This window comes from Mus pahari, chromosome 1 (genome assembly GCF_900095145.1).
Source record: "Mus pahari chromosome 1, PAHARI_EIJ_v1.1, whole genome shotgun sequence".
NCBI lineage: Eukaryota > Metazoa > Chordata > Mammalia > Rodentia > Muridae > Mus > Mus pahari.
Window position 1 is genome coordinate 19,739,091 of NC_034590.1, and position 13,928 is coordinate 19,753,018.

Sequence of the window (13,928 nt, forward strand, 5' to 3'; positions counted from 1 at the left end):
GCTCCTGGGAAGTGGTGTGCCTGTCTCTTAGCCAAGCTTGCCATCCAGCCTTGGGGGTCGCCGTCACGTTCCGGGATGCCCTGGCTCGCCTCCCTAAGAGGCGTGTCCTTGAGGCCACGCCCACGCCCGGGGGTGGGAGGACCTTCTTTTCAGCGCTGAAACAGAGGGAGCCCGGCCGGCGCCGCCAGCCGGGCTCCGCCCACACGAGACTCCGGCCCGTTCATTGGCTGGGTCTGTGGTGACGTCGTCGGGTTCACAGACAGTACTCCGAGCGCCCGGCGCGCGGGAGGTATTGTGCTTCACCCCAGCTTTGTTCAGTCGTCTGCTCACCTGGCTCTGGGTGCGTCCTGGCGGTGCAACCCGGAGCGGGTGCCAGCAGCCGCAGCCACCGCCGCCGCCGCCGCCGCCGCCATGGTGTCCCCGGTCACTGTGGTGAGTGCGCGAGCGGGCGAGCCCTTGGCCAAGCCCCCCCAGGCCTGGGACGAGACCGCAGCCGGCTGGGCCGCCGAGGGGGGCGGAGGAAGGTGCTGTCCCCTCCGGGGTAGCGGCGGCTGTCACGGTTTTTAGCTCCTCACTCTCGTAGCGCCCCTCCTCCGCGCGCCCCCCGTCTGCCCGCGGGAGGGAGGAAAACATTGTGCACGTGACTCGGAAGCGTGACTGTTGATCCATGAGTGTCTGGAGCGGGTCTGCAGGTCTTGGCCTGGAACTGGATGCTGCAGGCCCTAGGGTTCTGCATGGTGGAATGCATGGGAAGCATTCGAGAGGGTGTAGGGGGGTGCCGACTTCCTGGGAATCTTGCCCCAAGTTGGTTTTCTCTTCTCATTGTAGGTGCAGGAGAGGTGACGCCTCTGTCTTAGTAACGCTGTTCTGTCGGGCGATAGGTGAAGGTGGCCCTCTCTCTGTTGACTTGACCTCCTTTTCAGACTTTTTCAACTCCAACCTTTGAATGGTCTCTTCACACTTCTAAGGCTGTCTTCTCTGACTGTCATGATTTCACCACCTACTGCTAGTTTCTTCTAGGAAATATGGGCCTGGGGGGAGTAGGGGGAGGGGGGAGCAAAGGTGATGTTTCTGAAGGCTGACAGGTGGAGCTGCACATCCCCTTCCGTTTCCTCCCTTTGGCCTTGCCCTCACTCTGACTATCCCTGATAAGGGAGTTTCCATGGGAAGGGAGTGTCAACTCTGCTCCCATCTCTAAGCTCTGGAAAAACAGGAGCAGGCTTGTACTCTGGACCCCACTATATGTCTCTTCCTTACCTTTTCCTAGTTGCATCAGGTACCTGGTTGCCAGGGAATCTAAGTGTCTCCTCCGAGTCCTGTGTGGAGTGGCTTGCTCACACACACAGCCAGAGCACTTTCGTTGGAGTGTGGGTCTGTAGGGAACCCCAGCTGCTCCAGTTCATGCTCAGAAACCCTGAACTAGCAACCCAGGGGAAGGAGCTTCGGGAGACCACAGAACATCTGCAGAACCTCCTCCCCCTGCTCAGACTCGGGGGGGGGGGCGCAGTGGCCTTGAGTAAAACCTTTCTTTAGCTGCCCTCCCCCTAATCCAGCTGAGACCCAGTCAGCTAGCCAACTTCCCCCTCTCAGTTCCCCATCTCCTCCCAGCCCGTCTGCTGGCTCCAGATCAGAAGCCCTCCCCACCCCCTTCCTGTCCCTGGTGCCTCAAGTTGCTCTTGTTCTCTGGGAAAGAAATGGCCAACACCCCCTTTTTCTAGCCCTGGAAACCTCTGGCCTTTCAAGCACTGTTTCTTCCTCCCAACACAGATCTAGTTCTCTTCCCAGCATCCCCAGCACCTCTCTTTGTCCTTGGTGCCACCTTTAGTCTAACACAGGTAGAGTGGAAGGTGGGGGGGGCAGTCTGGGCAGGACAGAAAGCCTGTGGGGTGGAGGTACTGTCACCCCTACATTCCTGACACTCACCTGGTGTTGCCAAGGCTCTAAGCCCGAGTCCTGGCTCTAAAGCTCGGATCATGAGTTGGCCAGTCAGGGCATTTCTGTGGTTTCCCTCTGACCTTACTCCAGTTGCACATGCTGGGAGCTCAGGCTGACAGGGAGAGGTGGTAAGGGATGCCTGGAGGAGGGGAGAGCAGAGAGCCAGGAGGGAACAAGGGCTAGGCTGAGGAAGGGAGTATCCTAATCGGCAGGCACTGTTGGCTCAGTGAGTGACGACTCTGGCCAAGTTCCAGGACCTACAGTGGACCAGAGTGACCGGACAGTGGAGCCCTTGCCTGTCCTGGTAAATTGAGCCTCAGGGTGATAATGGCTTTCACATCCTGCTGGCTGCTTGGAGCCAGACGGACAGACGGACGGACGGGCTAGGTTTCTCTGTCGGAACTCTTTGTTCTCAGTGGTATAGGGCTGGGGTGTGCACTGCAGCCTTGGGGAAAGGTGTAAGATTTTTAGATCTCACTGTGAGCTTTTGTGCCCCCAACCTCTGAGTATTGTCCTTTTTCTGTCTCCTCCAGGTGAAGAGTGAAGGACCCAAACTGGTGCCCTTCTTTAAGGCTACCTGTGTGTATTTTGTGCTCTGGCTGCCTTCATCCAGCCCATCGTGGGTCAGCGCCCTTATCAAGTGCCTGCCCATCTTCTGCCTCTGGCTTTTTCTTCTGGCCCATGGCTTTCGATTCCTGCTGGCTCACCCCAGTGCCTCCCTCATCTTCATGGGACTTGTCTTCTCTGCTGTGGGTGATGCCTTCCTCATCTGGCAGGACCACGGATACTTTGAACATGGTCAGTAGTTACTGGATAGTAAGTAGTTTTTTTTTTTTTTTTTTTTTTTTTGCCTGGGCAGGTACCTGGGGCTGGAGGGAAAAGGATCCTGGGGTTGGGGCAGGATGAGGCTGCGGAAGAGGGGACAGGGAGTTGGAGAGACTCTGAGGCTGGGGACCAGTTCTTTAAGGGAGAGTGTGAGTTTAAAGCTATGGCTTTTCTTACCCCCACTTAGTCCCAGAGCAAAGCTGCTGGGTTATCCCCAGGCCCCTTCTCCCAAGCTCTCAAGTACTCTTCAGCCAGGAACCTTCCTTTAGCAGTCTTTATCCTCTCTCCCTTTCAGGTCTCCTGATGTTTGCTGTGGCACACATCCTCTACGCCGCGGCCTTTGGCATGCGGCCACTGGCTCTGCGGACAGGCCTGGTGATCGGAGTGCTGTCAGGCCTGTGCTATGCCCTGCTCTACCCTGGGCTGTCAGGTGCTTTCACCTACCTGGTGGGGGTCTATGTGGCCCTCATCAGCTTCATGGGCTGGAGAGCTATGGCAGGGCTGCGGTTGGTTGGGGCAGCCTGGCGGTGGACGGAGCTGGCGGCCGGCGGTGGCGCTCTGCTCTTCATCCTCTCGGACCTGACCATCGCTCTCAACAAGTTCTGCTTCCCTGTGCCCTACTCCCGGGCGCTGATCATGTCCACGTACTATGCTGCTCAGATGCTCATCGCCCTGTCAGCTGTCGAGAGCCGAGAGCCAGTGGAGGAAGACTACAGACTGACCAAGGCTGACTGAAGGGACTTCGGTCTGCTCACCTTTCTCTTGGGGCTGGGGGCCCAGACTTTGGGGGTGTGCAGGAGCTGGATCAGCAGGCAGGCTTCTGGGAAAGGGGCAGGCTTGAAGGGGGTAAGCTGAAGGGGCTCCCAGGAAAGCTGGTAGTCCGGGATGACCCAGAGAGCTCAAAGAGGCAGCTCCACGTCCCTCACCTGAGTCAGAGGTGGACATCTCCTCACCCCATCAGGACTGTCAAAGCCCTCCTGGAAGGTGATGGTGCTTTTTGACCCCTCTCTTTTTATTAGATACAAGAGTGTGACTCTCTTACGCCTAGGACCAATGGCAATGCCAGGCCCCTCCATTCCCACCTTTTCTCTTCCAAGATGACCCACGAATGAGGAGTCCTGACAAGCCCCTTCCGCAGGCTCCCTAGTTGGGAAGACTGGTTGAAGAAGGTAGAGCCTTGTTTTCTGTGTCTAGGCTCGTTACTTCAACAGTCTTTTAAGCGGCGAATGGATGGCTCTCCATGAGAAGTAGTAGGGTTGACTTGGTTGGTCTGGAAGCTTGAGGGTAGCAAGGTTTCAGATTGGTCCTTGTTCTCTCACAGACCAGCTCAAGCCTCATACCGTCACCCTCAGTCTCTGTCCCCAGGGCTAGGGTGGACCATGCCAAAGGAAGGGGCCCGTCTCCAACTATATATCTGTCTTTGTCCTGCTGTCTGCAAAAGACTTAAAGTGGCAGGGCCTCAGAGAGCTCCTGAGGGGTGCTTAACCCGGCTCAGAGCCGCCGCCCCCCCCCCCCCCCCCAGCACACCAACCATGCTTTCTTCCTGCTCTGGGAGTGAGTTCTAAATGACACTTTAGGGTCTTAGACCCAAGGCACAGTCAATGCAAGGGGAGTGAGGATGGGGTAACTCCATCCTTCTCTGCCCGTGTGAAAAAATAAAATAAAATAAAAACCCAAGGGCCATTGGCTTCCTGACTTGTCTGCCTGTGTGGCACGTGCCTGTCCCAGACAGGGGGTGGAGGCACGGTGCCAGGAGCCCTGCTTGTCCTCACAGCCTGGGTCAGAGTCATCTTGGCTCAGGCATCTTGGCACTAAGCTGGCTCCCTGGCTGTGCTGACACTTGTATGTGTTTCAGTGGGTCTCACTTCCCTGGTGATGGTGTGTGTGTGTGTGTGTGTGTGTGTGTGTGTGGTGTGGCTTGCGATTTTAGTCAGGAGGGGGAGGGTGGCAGATGAGTAGTGTCTTGCCATGTTTCTGAATTTGTCCTTGCCATCGTCCCCAGTGTATGGGTGCCCAGTGGTCTTGGTTGCCCTTAGCTCTGCGGTGTCTTTGGTACAGCATTACCCCTCCCTCCGCAGCCCAGACCCGCTGCTTCTCTGAATGGTACAGATTCATCTTCGATAGTTGGGAAGGTGGGGGGAGGATGGGATTAGAATAGCTGATGTTTAGACCTGAAGCCTTGGTAGAATATTGTTCTACCTTAGTCCAGAGGCCTTCAGATTTTAACCAGCCCCGCTCTGGTCCTGAAGTAGAAAGGGCTGTTGGTGAATATGCCATTGGTATATTTTGGGGGAATGGGGTATAGGAGATCCAAACCTCATGGGTGCTGAATGAAGTTTTTTTCCTTTCCAGACATTTTGTTCTTCTTGTTCTTTTTGGTACTGGGGATCAAACCCAAGCCATCTCACGTGCTAAAATTATTCTTTGCTATTAAGCTGTGTATTACTATGAGCTGTTAAGCTAGACCCAAACTAAAGTTTTTATAGAGACCTTTCATGGGGACAGAGAACAAAGTAATACAGGGAAGAGCAGGGTTCAGGGACCCTCCCTCATTATAAGCCTCTGGTTTAAAATCCGTCAAGGGGTCATTCTACTGTAAAACATGTTTAAAACCAGTAAGCTGTCTGGGCAGCTCCTTCCTGCTTCTGTTGGAGGATGGCTGGATGCTAAGAGAGCAAGGTCCAGATCCATTTAAATGGTAGAATGCTGACCACAGATCTACATGGAGTGAAGACATGGGAGGGAACAAGATGGGGAGAGGAAGGAAGTCAGCCGACGACCGTGTCCCATGCTCTGAGGGCATGGTGAGGGTTGGGAGTGGTTGTGAAGAGGGTAGGGAAGCCCCAGGGTGACTTCCTGTGGGAGGGTTTGGAGCCGGTCCACTCTGTATGCATTCATCCCTGTGGTTCCTGTGTCCCACCCCCCCCCACCCCCCCATTCTCAGGAGCAGGGAGTGCGAGCTCAGTGAGTTTCCCGTTTCTGCGCCTTCACTGCATGGGTACAGTGACAGGAACTGGAAGGCAGACTGGCTGAGAGGCCACAGGCATCGGTGTCAGCTGTGATGCTGATACCTGTGGCCTGGAGCTGGTATGAGGTGCTCCGCTTTCTGAAGGTTCTCAGTGATCAGTGCTAGACTTGACTTGCTAGACTAGACTAGACTTGGCTTTGAAAGGATCAAAGCAAGTATTTGTTAGTGCTCAGGAAAGACCTGAAATTGCTGGACTTAGAGTCACTACGTAGAAATTGGTCCCTGTCTCTCCTGGGATGGATTAGCTTTGGGATCAAAAGCTGCCATCCAGTCACACTTGGTATCTTCCAGGAATTGTGCTAGGTACTTCCTCATAACCAAGTAGGTGAGGAAACAGGCTGGTTAGACAACGGGGGCACTGTGTCCCTAAAACTAACTAGAGTGACTTGGGGATCTCTGGGTGTGTAATGAGAGCTGTTTCCCCACATCCACCCTACCCATACCCTCCTGGCTTAGGTCTGTTCGTAATTCAGCCGTCATTCTGGAAGCCTTGTTTTCTTGGTGCCAGTCACTTAGTTGAGCATTTGGGAGAGACAGAGCAATGAGATTCCTTCCCCTCAACCCCCTGCAAAGAAAGACATCATCTCTTAACAAAAATCGGCTAAACAAAAATCGGTAACTATGAAGACCACAGAGAGTGAGGGAGTGAGAGAGCAAGAAGCCGGAGAGAGAGGGAACAGGATGCTGGGATTTGAACAAGAGGATTGGGAGAAGGTTGGAGGAATTTGTACAACCAAGCACAGCAGGTTTGGCTTTGCAGTTGGAGGGGTCATGCCACTAGCCATGTAGCTATGAAGGACGTAGGCTGGGTGAAGAGTTGGGCATCTCCTTAAGCATGTACCTCACAAGCAAAAGCATGGCAGACACGCGTGAGAGGAGTGGTCCCCTTCAGTCTTCCCAGGGCTTGAGCCTCTCGCCTGCCTTCACCTTAGACAGTGCTTCTCAGTACCAATACACACCCAAACCACTTGAGAAAACTTGTAAATGGTACAGATTTCGTGCAGAACGCTGCTGTATAAATTGTGATGGGCCAGTCTGCTTTAAACCCCATGGCCAGTAGGTTTTTAAAAGGTGAGTCTCAGCCCATCAGTGTGTGCTGTCACAGTTTAGCAAGGGATTGTGAACTCCCACACCTGCAGGTGCCTGGAGCATTATATATGCCATTGATAAGATGGGAGAATATTTGTACCACTCCATGGCAGGTTAAATCAAAAACAGCGCTAGCCCCTGGCCTTGGGCAGGATGGATGTGTCCTCCCTCCAGGCCATGCCTGGAGGTGGTTTTATTGTAGACAGCACAGAGCTTCTATGGTTCTTGCCTAGTTCATTTTTTAGCAACACGCAATATTCACTGCTGTCCTTTAGTGCGTAGATGGGGGATGACTGGTTTACATATGCTGCCGGCGAGGTTGTGCCGGAACTTTGAATCGACTGTGATGTAGACATCACCCTGGTAGAGAGCACCATGAGCCATGGGTTCCCAAGGAAGGTGCCAGTCGTGGCGTAGTCCTGGCCACAGACCGCAGTGAGTGCTCTAGTGGGGTCAGAAAGTGGGGTACATGGTGCCGGTACTGCTGATAGGACTTCAGCTTGGTGCTCAGGTTCTCACTGCATAGGTGGTATGGGCACTACGAGCTGCCTTCATCTTAGAGTGCAAAAGATGCTCTGGGGCTGTTTCAATGGAACCTGGAAGACCTGGGTTGTATTCTCAGGTGCTAGCTATTATGGGATGCTCAGCTGTGTCCTTTCTTTACTCTTTTTTTCCCTCCGTCCCTCTGTCCCTCGGTCCGTCCGTCCCTCCCTCCCTCTCTCCTGTCCTCTTCCTCCCTCCCTCCCTTCCTTCTTTTATTGAGACAGTCTCATTATACAACCTTGGCTAGCCTGGACCTTGCTGTGTAGACCAGGCTGGCCTCAAACTCACAGAAAACTAACTACCTGCCCGTGTCTCCCAAGTGCTAGAACTAAAGGTGTATGCCACATGTACACAATTCTTAGGGACTCTTGCACACTCACAGTGCCCCTAGCTGTTCCAGGGTTTGACTAGTTGAAGCAGCCCCACAGGATTTTATGTTATCCTAGACTAAGGGAGTCTAGATCCCTTCCCTGTACCCGCTTCTTGGATCCTGGTATTCTCAGCTCTTTATCCTAGCCTAGAACTCTTCCTCCACATTTCCCTTATGCCAACTCAGCTTTTAAGATCTCCTCTTTGGCCCATTTAGCCCTCATTTCTAGCTTTCTGATGTTATCTGTATCCCTTCAGACTTAACTGCTGTTTCTCAGAGTCCCAGCCCTCACTCCTACTGGTCCCTCTCTTTATTGCAGGCTTCAAATTGGCTCTGTAATCTTCCACCCCCTCACTATTATCCGGACCCCTAAGGGTACCTTTTCACCTCTTTATCAGTCCATCACTCAAAGCACTCACAAGATAAAATCTCTGAGGAGTTTCTCAAAGGGCTCATAAGTGATAACCCATCTCATGGTTCTCTGATCGTAACTCTTGGGTACCCTTTGGTGACCTATGTCCTCCTCACCATCAGGGATTCCTGACACAACCCTGACGCCCAGTCCTGTATTCACTCTGGTCCTTATTGGCAAGCCAGGTATCCATTTCCTGCTGTGCCACCATGTACTTGTTGCTGAAGATACGCATAGTTGCCGTAAATCAGGTGGGGGCTACTTTCATCCCTCTTCAGGTGACATAGCGGGCACCACCGTCTTCCTGGAGATCAGGATTGTGGTTCCAGGTCAGAGTCATTGTGTTGGAGGCTTCTTCGAATAGCTGTAGGTTTGCGGGAGATCCGGAAATCTGGAAGAATTGGAGGTTTGCTGGCCACTCCGGGGACAGAGTTGTGTGTTCACTGTAGCCACCTGCCCAGCCTCTTGGAAGATGGAAGGGCACATTTTCCTTCTGTGAGTGGTAGGCAGCAGATGTCCTGGACTCAGAAAAGATGTTTGTGAAGTGTTATCTTGCCATTTAATAGCTCGTGACCTTTGGCACGTTTATGATACCCATTGCCTCATTTACAAGACGGAGACTTAACAATGGCTGCTCATTTTACAGGGCTAAGGAGTAAGGTGTCCACCACGTAGTTACTATTCAATAGAGGTTCACTATTTTCAGTTCGTGGGGCTCTTCAGACCTTTATTGAAAGCTTCCAGTCCTCTATTAAGAGGTGACTGGTAAGTTTTAGTCAATTCCGCTCCACTGGCGCCGCCTCCTGCCCCTCACCCCTCCCCACCCCCCCCTTCGGATTTTACTCTGTTTATCTCATCAGATATGACCAGCTGCAGAATCTGAGACAGGGGTTGTGCTCTAGGTCAATGTCTCCAGGGCTTCAGGACTCTGAGATAAGAGGGTATAAAAGCCTCCCTTTGTGGTGTCAAAGTAGGCTTCACTGTCCGTTCACTGGAAAAGGTTGTGCCTTAGGTTGCTTAAATAGCAGTGGGGAGCTACATAGAGCGTGGAAGGATGGCTGCCAAGGGCCTCTGCCACCATCTGTACCTGCCACAAGCACGGAAATTATGCAAGGATTAATCCTAGCGCCTCCCCCTCCCCCTGCTTCTGCCCACTGTCTGTACCTGTAGTAGTAGTAGCAGCAGCAGCAGCAGCAGCGGCAGTAGCAGCAGCAGCAGTACCACATACCCTCAGGGCTTTTCCTGTACCTGGAATCAGACATGTTTAGGTCCTGTGTCAGGCTCGGAGGTCCTGGGTTGGTCCCCAAATCATATATCCCAACCCTGCGCCTAGTTTCTATACTCAGGATACAGGTACAGGAGTCGTAGTGTGTGACTCCAGACTCAGTCTGAAGCCAGGTCTGATACTCTCTGTAGTCAGAACACTTGGTGTTTCTAATGAGGAACTGGGGATAACTTTTGCCCTCGGTGATGGTTTCCCAGCCCTTGATGGTGATGCTGTCTTTCTGCCAGGTCACAGTGGGTGGTGGTGAGCCCTGGATAGTGACAGGAGGCAGCACACTCAGTCACTGGAAAATATTTGGAAGAAGGCTCTTCCAGGTATCAGAGATTCTCCTTCTAGGCTCCAGGGACAGGGTTCTGGTGAGTGGCAGAATTAGTCAGAGACAACAGGACCACAGTGCCTACAGCACCCAGTGTGGTTACACGGAGGGCAGTATGGGGGACAGAGTGGGAGACAACTCAGAGAAGACTGCATGTATACAGAGGGCTGTCCCAGCACCCAACACTGTATGGCTCTAGCTGGGTGCTGAGGTCAAACTGGGGGCTCCTGCAGAGGAAGACACATGGGTAAGGAAGGGCCTCTCCTCCAGAGCCTTCCCCAGCCTCTTTCATGGTCCAGGTACAGGGCATCCCAAAAACGTCTGACTGCTCCGGAACACGGGGAAGCGCGTTTACTGTTTTGTCTGTGTCTCCCAGCAGGTGAGATCCGGGCGGGCAGGTCCTGAGTCTTGTTTCTATATCCCTCCCACCTCCACTGGCACACAGAGCTGCTACTATGGCACAGTGTTTGTTTTGCATTTTTTTTTTTTTTCAAGCAAGGGAATCCCAGAGGTTACCCTTGGCTTTGTCCTGACATCAGGAAGATGATGAGTTGATCTTGATCAGAACACGGCTCTATTTTTCTCTGTGGGATGAAGCCTGGGGGGGGGGGGGGCTGAACCTATAGCTCTGTGTCCTCACCTGGTGGTGGCATGGTATGGGCCCTCCTCTAGCTCCGCGGGTTTCTAATCCCAGCCTCACCGACAATTAGAATATGAAAGAAGTTTTTGGGCATCTTGGTGAGGACCCCTGCCATTTAGCGGGTACCTGAGATGGTATCTTCCACGCACTTGGTGCACTTGGTACTCTTCTTGCTGCCTTCATCTCATCTCAAGGATGTAGCTGGATGGCCAGTCCCTTCTACAGGCTCACAGCAGCCAAGGGAGATGCTTGAATTAGAAAAGTGGTTCTCAACCTTTCCAATGCTGCGACCCTTTAATACATGTTATTGTGACCCTCAACCATAAAATTATTTTTGTTGCCACTTCATAATTGTAGTTTTGCTACTGTTATGAATCATGATGTAAATATCTGCATTTTCTGATAGTCTTAGGCGACCCTGTGAAAGGGCCATTCAACCCTCAGAGGAGTTGTGACCCACGGGTTGAGAACCACCGAGTTACAAGAGTCAGACGTGTTTAGGCCCTGTGCCAGGCCTGGAGGTTCTAAGGTATCCCCTACATCCAGTTGGTCCCCAGATTCATCCATCCCAGTCCCATGCCTAGTCCCCACACCCAGTATGCCTGAATCTTAGTTTTCATCACTTCTATGACAGCTCCCACAGTGAACACCCTTAATATAGTAACTTGATTACTCAACAATGTGCCAGTTTAGTTATTTTACCAACTCGGTAGTTTCAGTCTCCTCAAAATTCAACACACCCAACATGTTCAACTCATCTACATTCAAAAACCTAGATTCAACCTCACTGTTTCCCCCACTTCCACTTACAGGCTGTCTCCCTATCTCATGCCTGGAACTCAAGATGTCCTAAGCATCCACTCAACATCCTTGCTCAACCCCAATGTGCCCACTCACTCAGCTAACAAGAGAGAACAAAGCTTGATAAACACTCTGCCCACCCTGCCCTCTCACTGTCCCAGGTGCTCAGTCTTCACTTGTTAGCTTTCTCTTGAGTGTGAGCCCTGCTTCCCTATGCCAACTGACAGAAGTACAGACTTCCCAGTGAAGACATTCTCTCTCTTAAGGGGCTGGGTTCTACCAATGTGTTGGTCCTGGCCTCATAGTAATAGGATCCTTGACCACCACAGAACTGCTCGGCATGCTGGGATGTCCTAGAGTGGCCTTATACAGAACTATAATTCAGAGTTTCTAGTGTGCGGTCTCCATAGTATACTCTGTGCTTGAGGTGGGGAGATGAGAGGTCGGGAGGCCAGGGATATCTATGAGATAGGAGATCAAAGAATGTGAGACCACAGAAGAGGAGAAAATGGGATGTTAGAACTCCCAAAGGAGCTTAAGGAGAAGGTATGCCCACTCAGCAAGAGTTCCTCTGCCCCATCCCCTCCTGGCCCTGAACTTCTGTCCCTAGTACCTCACCCTGAATGGGGTCCTTGTTGACTGGTACCTACAGATTATTGCTTGTCTTTCTTCACTCGACAGAGTAGCCAAGCACTGGCCCATCCCATTCTGGGGAGGGACATTCTATTCATGTTACCAATTCCCTGGTCACATCAGCCACCAGGGGATTCTATGGGTGACATAGAGGGAAAAAGCTGGGAAGGGGAGCGTATATATAGTTCCACAATCCGTATTGATTTCCACCCCTGTTTAATACACCTTAAGCCAATGATTGTTAACTCTGGTTAAACATTAAATGGGAAATATGTGGAAACCCACCACCAACAATTAGTATCTGGGTCCTAATTCAGAATACCCTAATTGAATTTTCCTGGGGTAGAGGGCAGGCATGGATGTTTATTAAAGCGCAGGTGGTGTTACTGTGTAAGATGCAGGCAATCCAAGTCCTCTGGCTCCTGCCAATCTGGTGCCGCAGTTCTCAGCCTTGACACACTGACACCTGGAAATCATTTGGGAGGGGTGCAGCTCATAATTAATTAGCAGTCATAATTAAAATACCCATACTGCCAAGGGGTTTCTTTGAAAAAAAAAATGAAAGTGATTTTAAGCTTATCTCTAAGTTAGTGTCATGCACCCTCAGCTTCCAAAATGATCTCTGGAGTGAAGAAAGAAGCATGGTTGAGTCTTGTAATGACATTTGTTCTTTGTCGGCAAGCAGCATGCCTTACACGGTAGTCAGTGAATGGGCCTGTGGTATTCCCGGCAGATCCACATACCTCAGTGGTCTAAGGGCCCCATCCTAACCTATAGGTGCTCCCCTTAACACGAGGCAGTATCTCTCAACTATGGGATTATGATAAGGGAAGCCTTCCTCAGTCACTTCCACCCTCTGAACTGACCACCAGAATAAAGCGAGGATTTTTGCCTTGGCGGTGAAGTTGGCCAATTTGTCATCCATCTCTGCTGTCTTAATCCAGGGCTTCTTGCCAACAGCCCTTCATCACACCATGATGACCAGTTTGTTTCACAGGCGGGCCTTCTATTTATGTGCGCAGTTACCCAAGAGCCCTAGGAACTGCACTTGATCTTGGGAGGCTTCGGATGGTCTTGAGACAGACAACAGCTTCACAAATGGGGCTTTGAGGCAAAGGGTCAGAAGGGATTCTCACTGACCAGAGGTCTGGCTAGCCTGGGGCATCACTGGGCTCTGAGATTTCTGGATCCCTCACTTGTCCTGTGCACAGCCCTCCTAAGATGTGCTCAGAGAGTTTGATCCTTGCCTCTCTGAGCCTCCTGCCTACCTAGAAACGGCTGCTCTGCAGCCCCTGGCAAACCATGCTTAGCTGCTACTCACACCATAAACCCCAGATAAGTTCTCTCTCTTTTTGGAGATTCCAGAATAGCTATGCTTTCTAGTGTTACTGTTGACCTTGGGTTACAGCTACTTATCTGTCTACTAGTTTTACCCTTTTAGGTGTTCTGTTTTCCCATGTCCCAGTTTTGTGGTAAGATGGTGTGTGTGTGTGTGTGTGTGTGTGTGTGTGTGTGCGCATGATCGTGCAGGCCCATGTGTTTGATGATATTGAAGGTCACAAGACCAGTTCTTTATCATGTTCAAAACAATCTAAACTCCCGTTCCTACCCCAACTCCAGCTCCCCATTCTTACTTTATTCCTATCCTTTGATGTCCCACTGCATCCCATTTTAATTCCCACCTCAGTGCTCTTTGCAACCAATCTCACCTCTACACCTCAGTCCCACCTCTCTTTCATCTCATCTTACCTCCAACCAAATCCTCACTGTTTAGTAACACACAAGTGACTATCGCAAGATGTGTTGTGTACTGTGTGCTTGGCTGTGCATTCGAAAGGCGTTAGAAGTAGATGCTAGAGGCCGGGCGTGGTGGTGCACGCCTTTAATCCCAGCACTTGGGAGGCAGAGGCAGGCGGATTTCTGAGTTCAAGGCCAGCCTGGGCTATAAAGTGAGTTCCAGGACAGCCAGGGTTACACAGAGAAACCCTGTCTCAGAAAGAAGAAGAAGAAGAAGAAGAAGAAGAAGAAGAAGAAGAAGAAGAAGAAGAAGA

The 13,928-nt window shown here is 51.8% G+C and overlaps 2 protein-coding genes across 2 annotated transcripts in view; one reads left to right on the forward strand and one right to left on the reverse strand.

Annotated features, from left to right (window-relative positions):
* Positions 1–267: 267 nt before the first annotated feature.
* Positions 268–4,434, forward strand: Tmem86a (transmembrane protein 86A). The gene is made up of 3 exons (XM_021211798.1): positions 268–432; positions 2,469–2,733; positions 3,056–4,434. Exons 1-3 carry the CDS (start codon positions 412–414, stop codon positions 3,493–3,495), a joined length of 726 nt encoding a protein of 241 aa, XP_021067457.1. The 5' UTR covers positions 268–411; the 3' UTR covers positions 3,496–4,434.
* Positions 4,435–7,135: 2,701 nt separating this feature from the next.
* Igsf22 (immunoglobulin superfamily member 22) overlaps positions 7,136–13,928 on the reverse strand; it is an 18,369-nt gene continuing 11,576 nt past the window's right edge. The window contains 12 exon segments of the mRNA XM_021217539.1: positions 7,136–7,248; positions 7,251–7,296; positions 8,486–8,720; positions 9,451–9,737; positions 9,988–10,030; positions 10,593–10,625; positions 10,627–10,662; positions 10,904–10,967; positions 11,550–11,618; positions 11,863–12,013; positions 12,770–12,930; positions 12,933–12,950. Of these exon segments, the coding sequence (XP_021073198.1) occupies positions 7,136–7,248; positions 7,251–7,296; positions 8,486–8,720; positions 9,451–9,737; positions 9,988–10,030; positions 10,593–10,625; positions 10,627–10,662; positions 10,904–10,967; positions 11,550–11,618; positions 11,863–12,013; positions 12,770–12,930; positions 12,933–12,950 (1,256 nt within the window).

What these genes read in the sequence shown, in the direction of transcription:
- Tmem86a (XM_021211798.1), top strand. Translation starts at nt 412, where the DNA reads ATGGTGTCCCCGGTCACTGTG. An exon ending in TGGTGTCCCCGGTCACTGTG is followed by an intron (nt 433 to 2,468) that starts GTGAGTGCGCGA and finishes TGTCTCCTCCAG; the next exon opens with GTGAAGAGTGAAGGACCCAA. An exon ending in CCACGGATACTTTGAACATG is followed by an intron (nt 2,734 to 3,055) that starts GTCAGTAGTTAC and finishes TCTCCCTTTCAG; the next exon opens with GTCTCCTGATGTTTGCTGTG.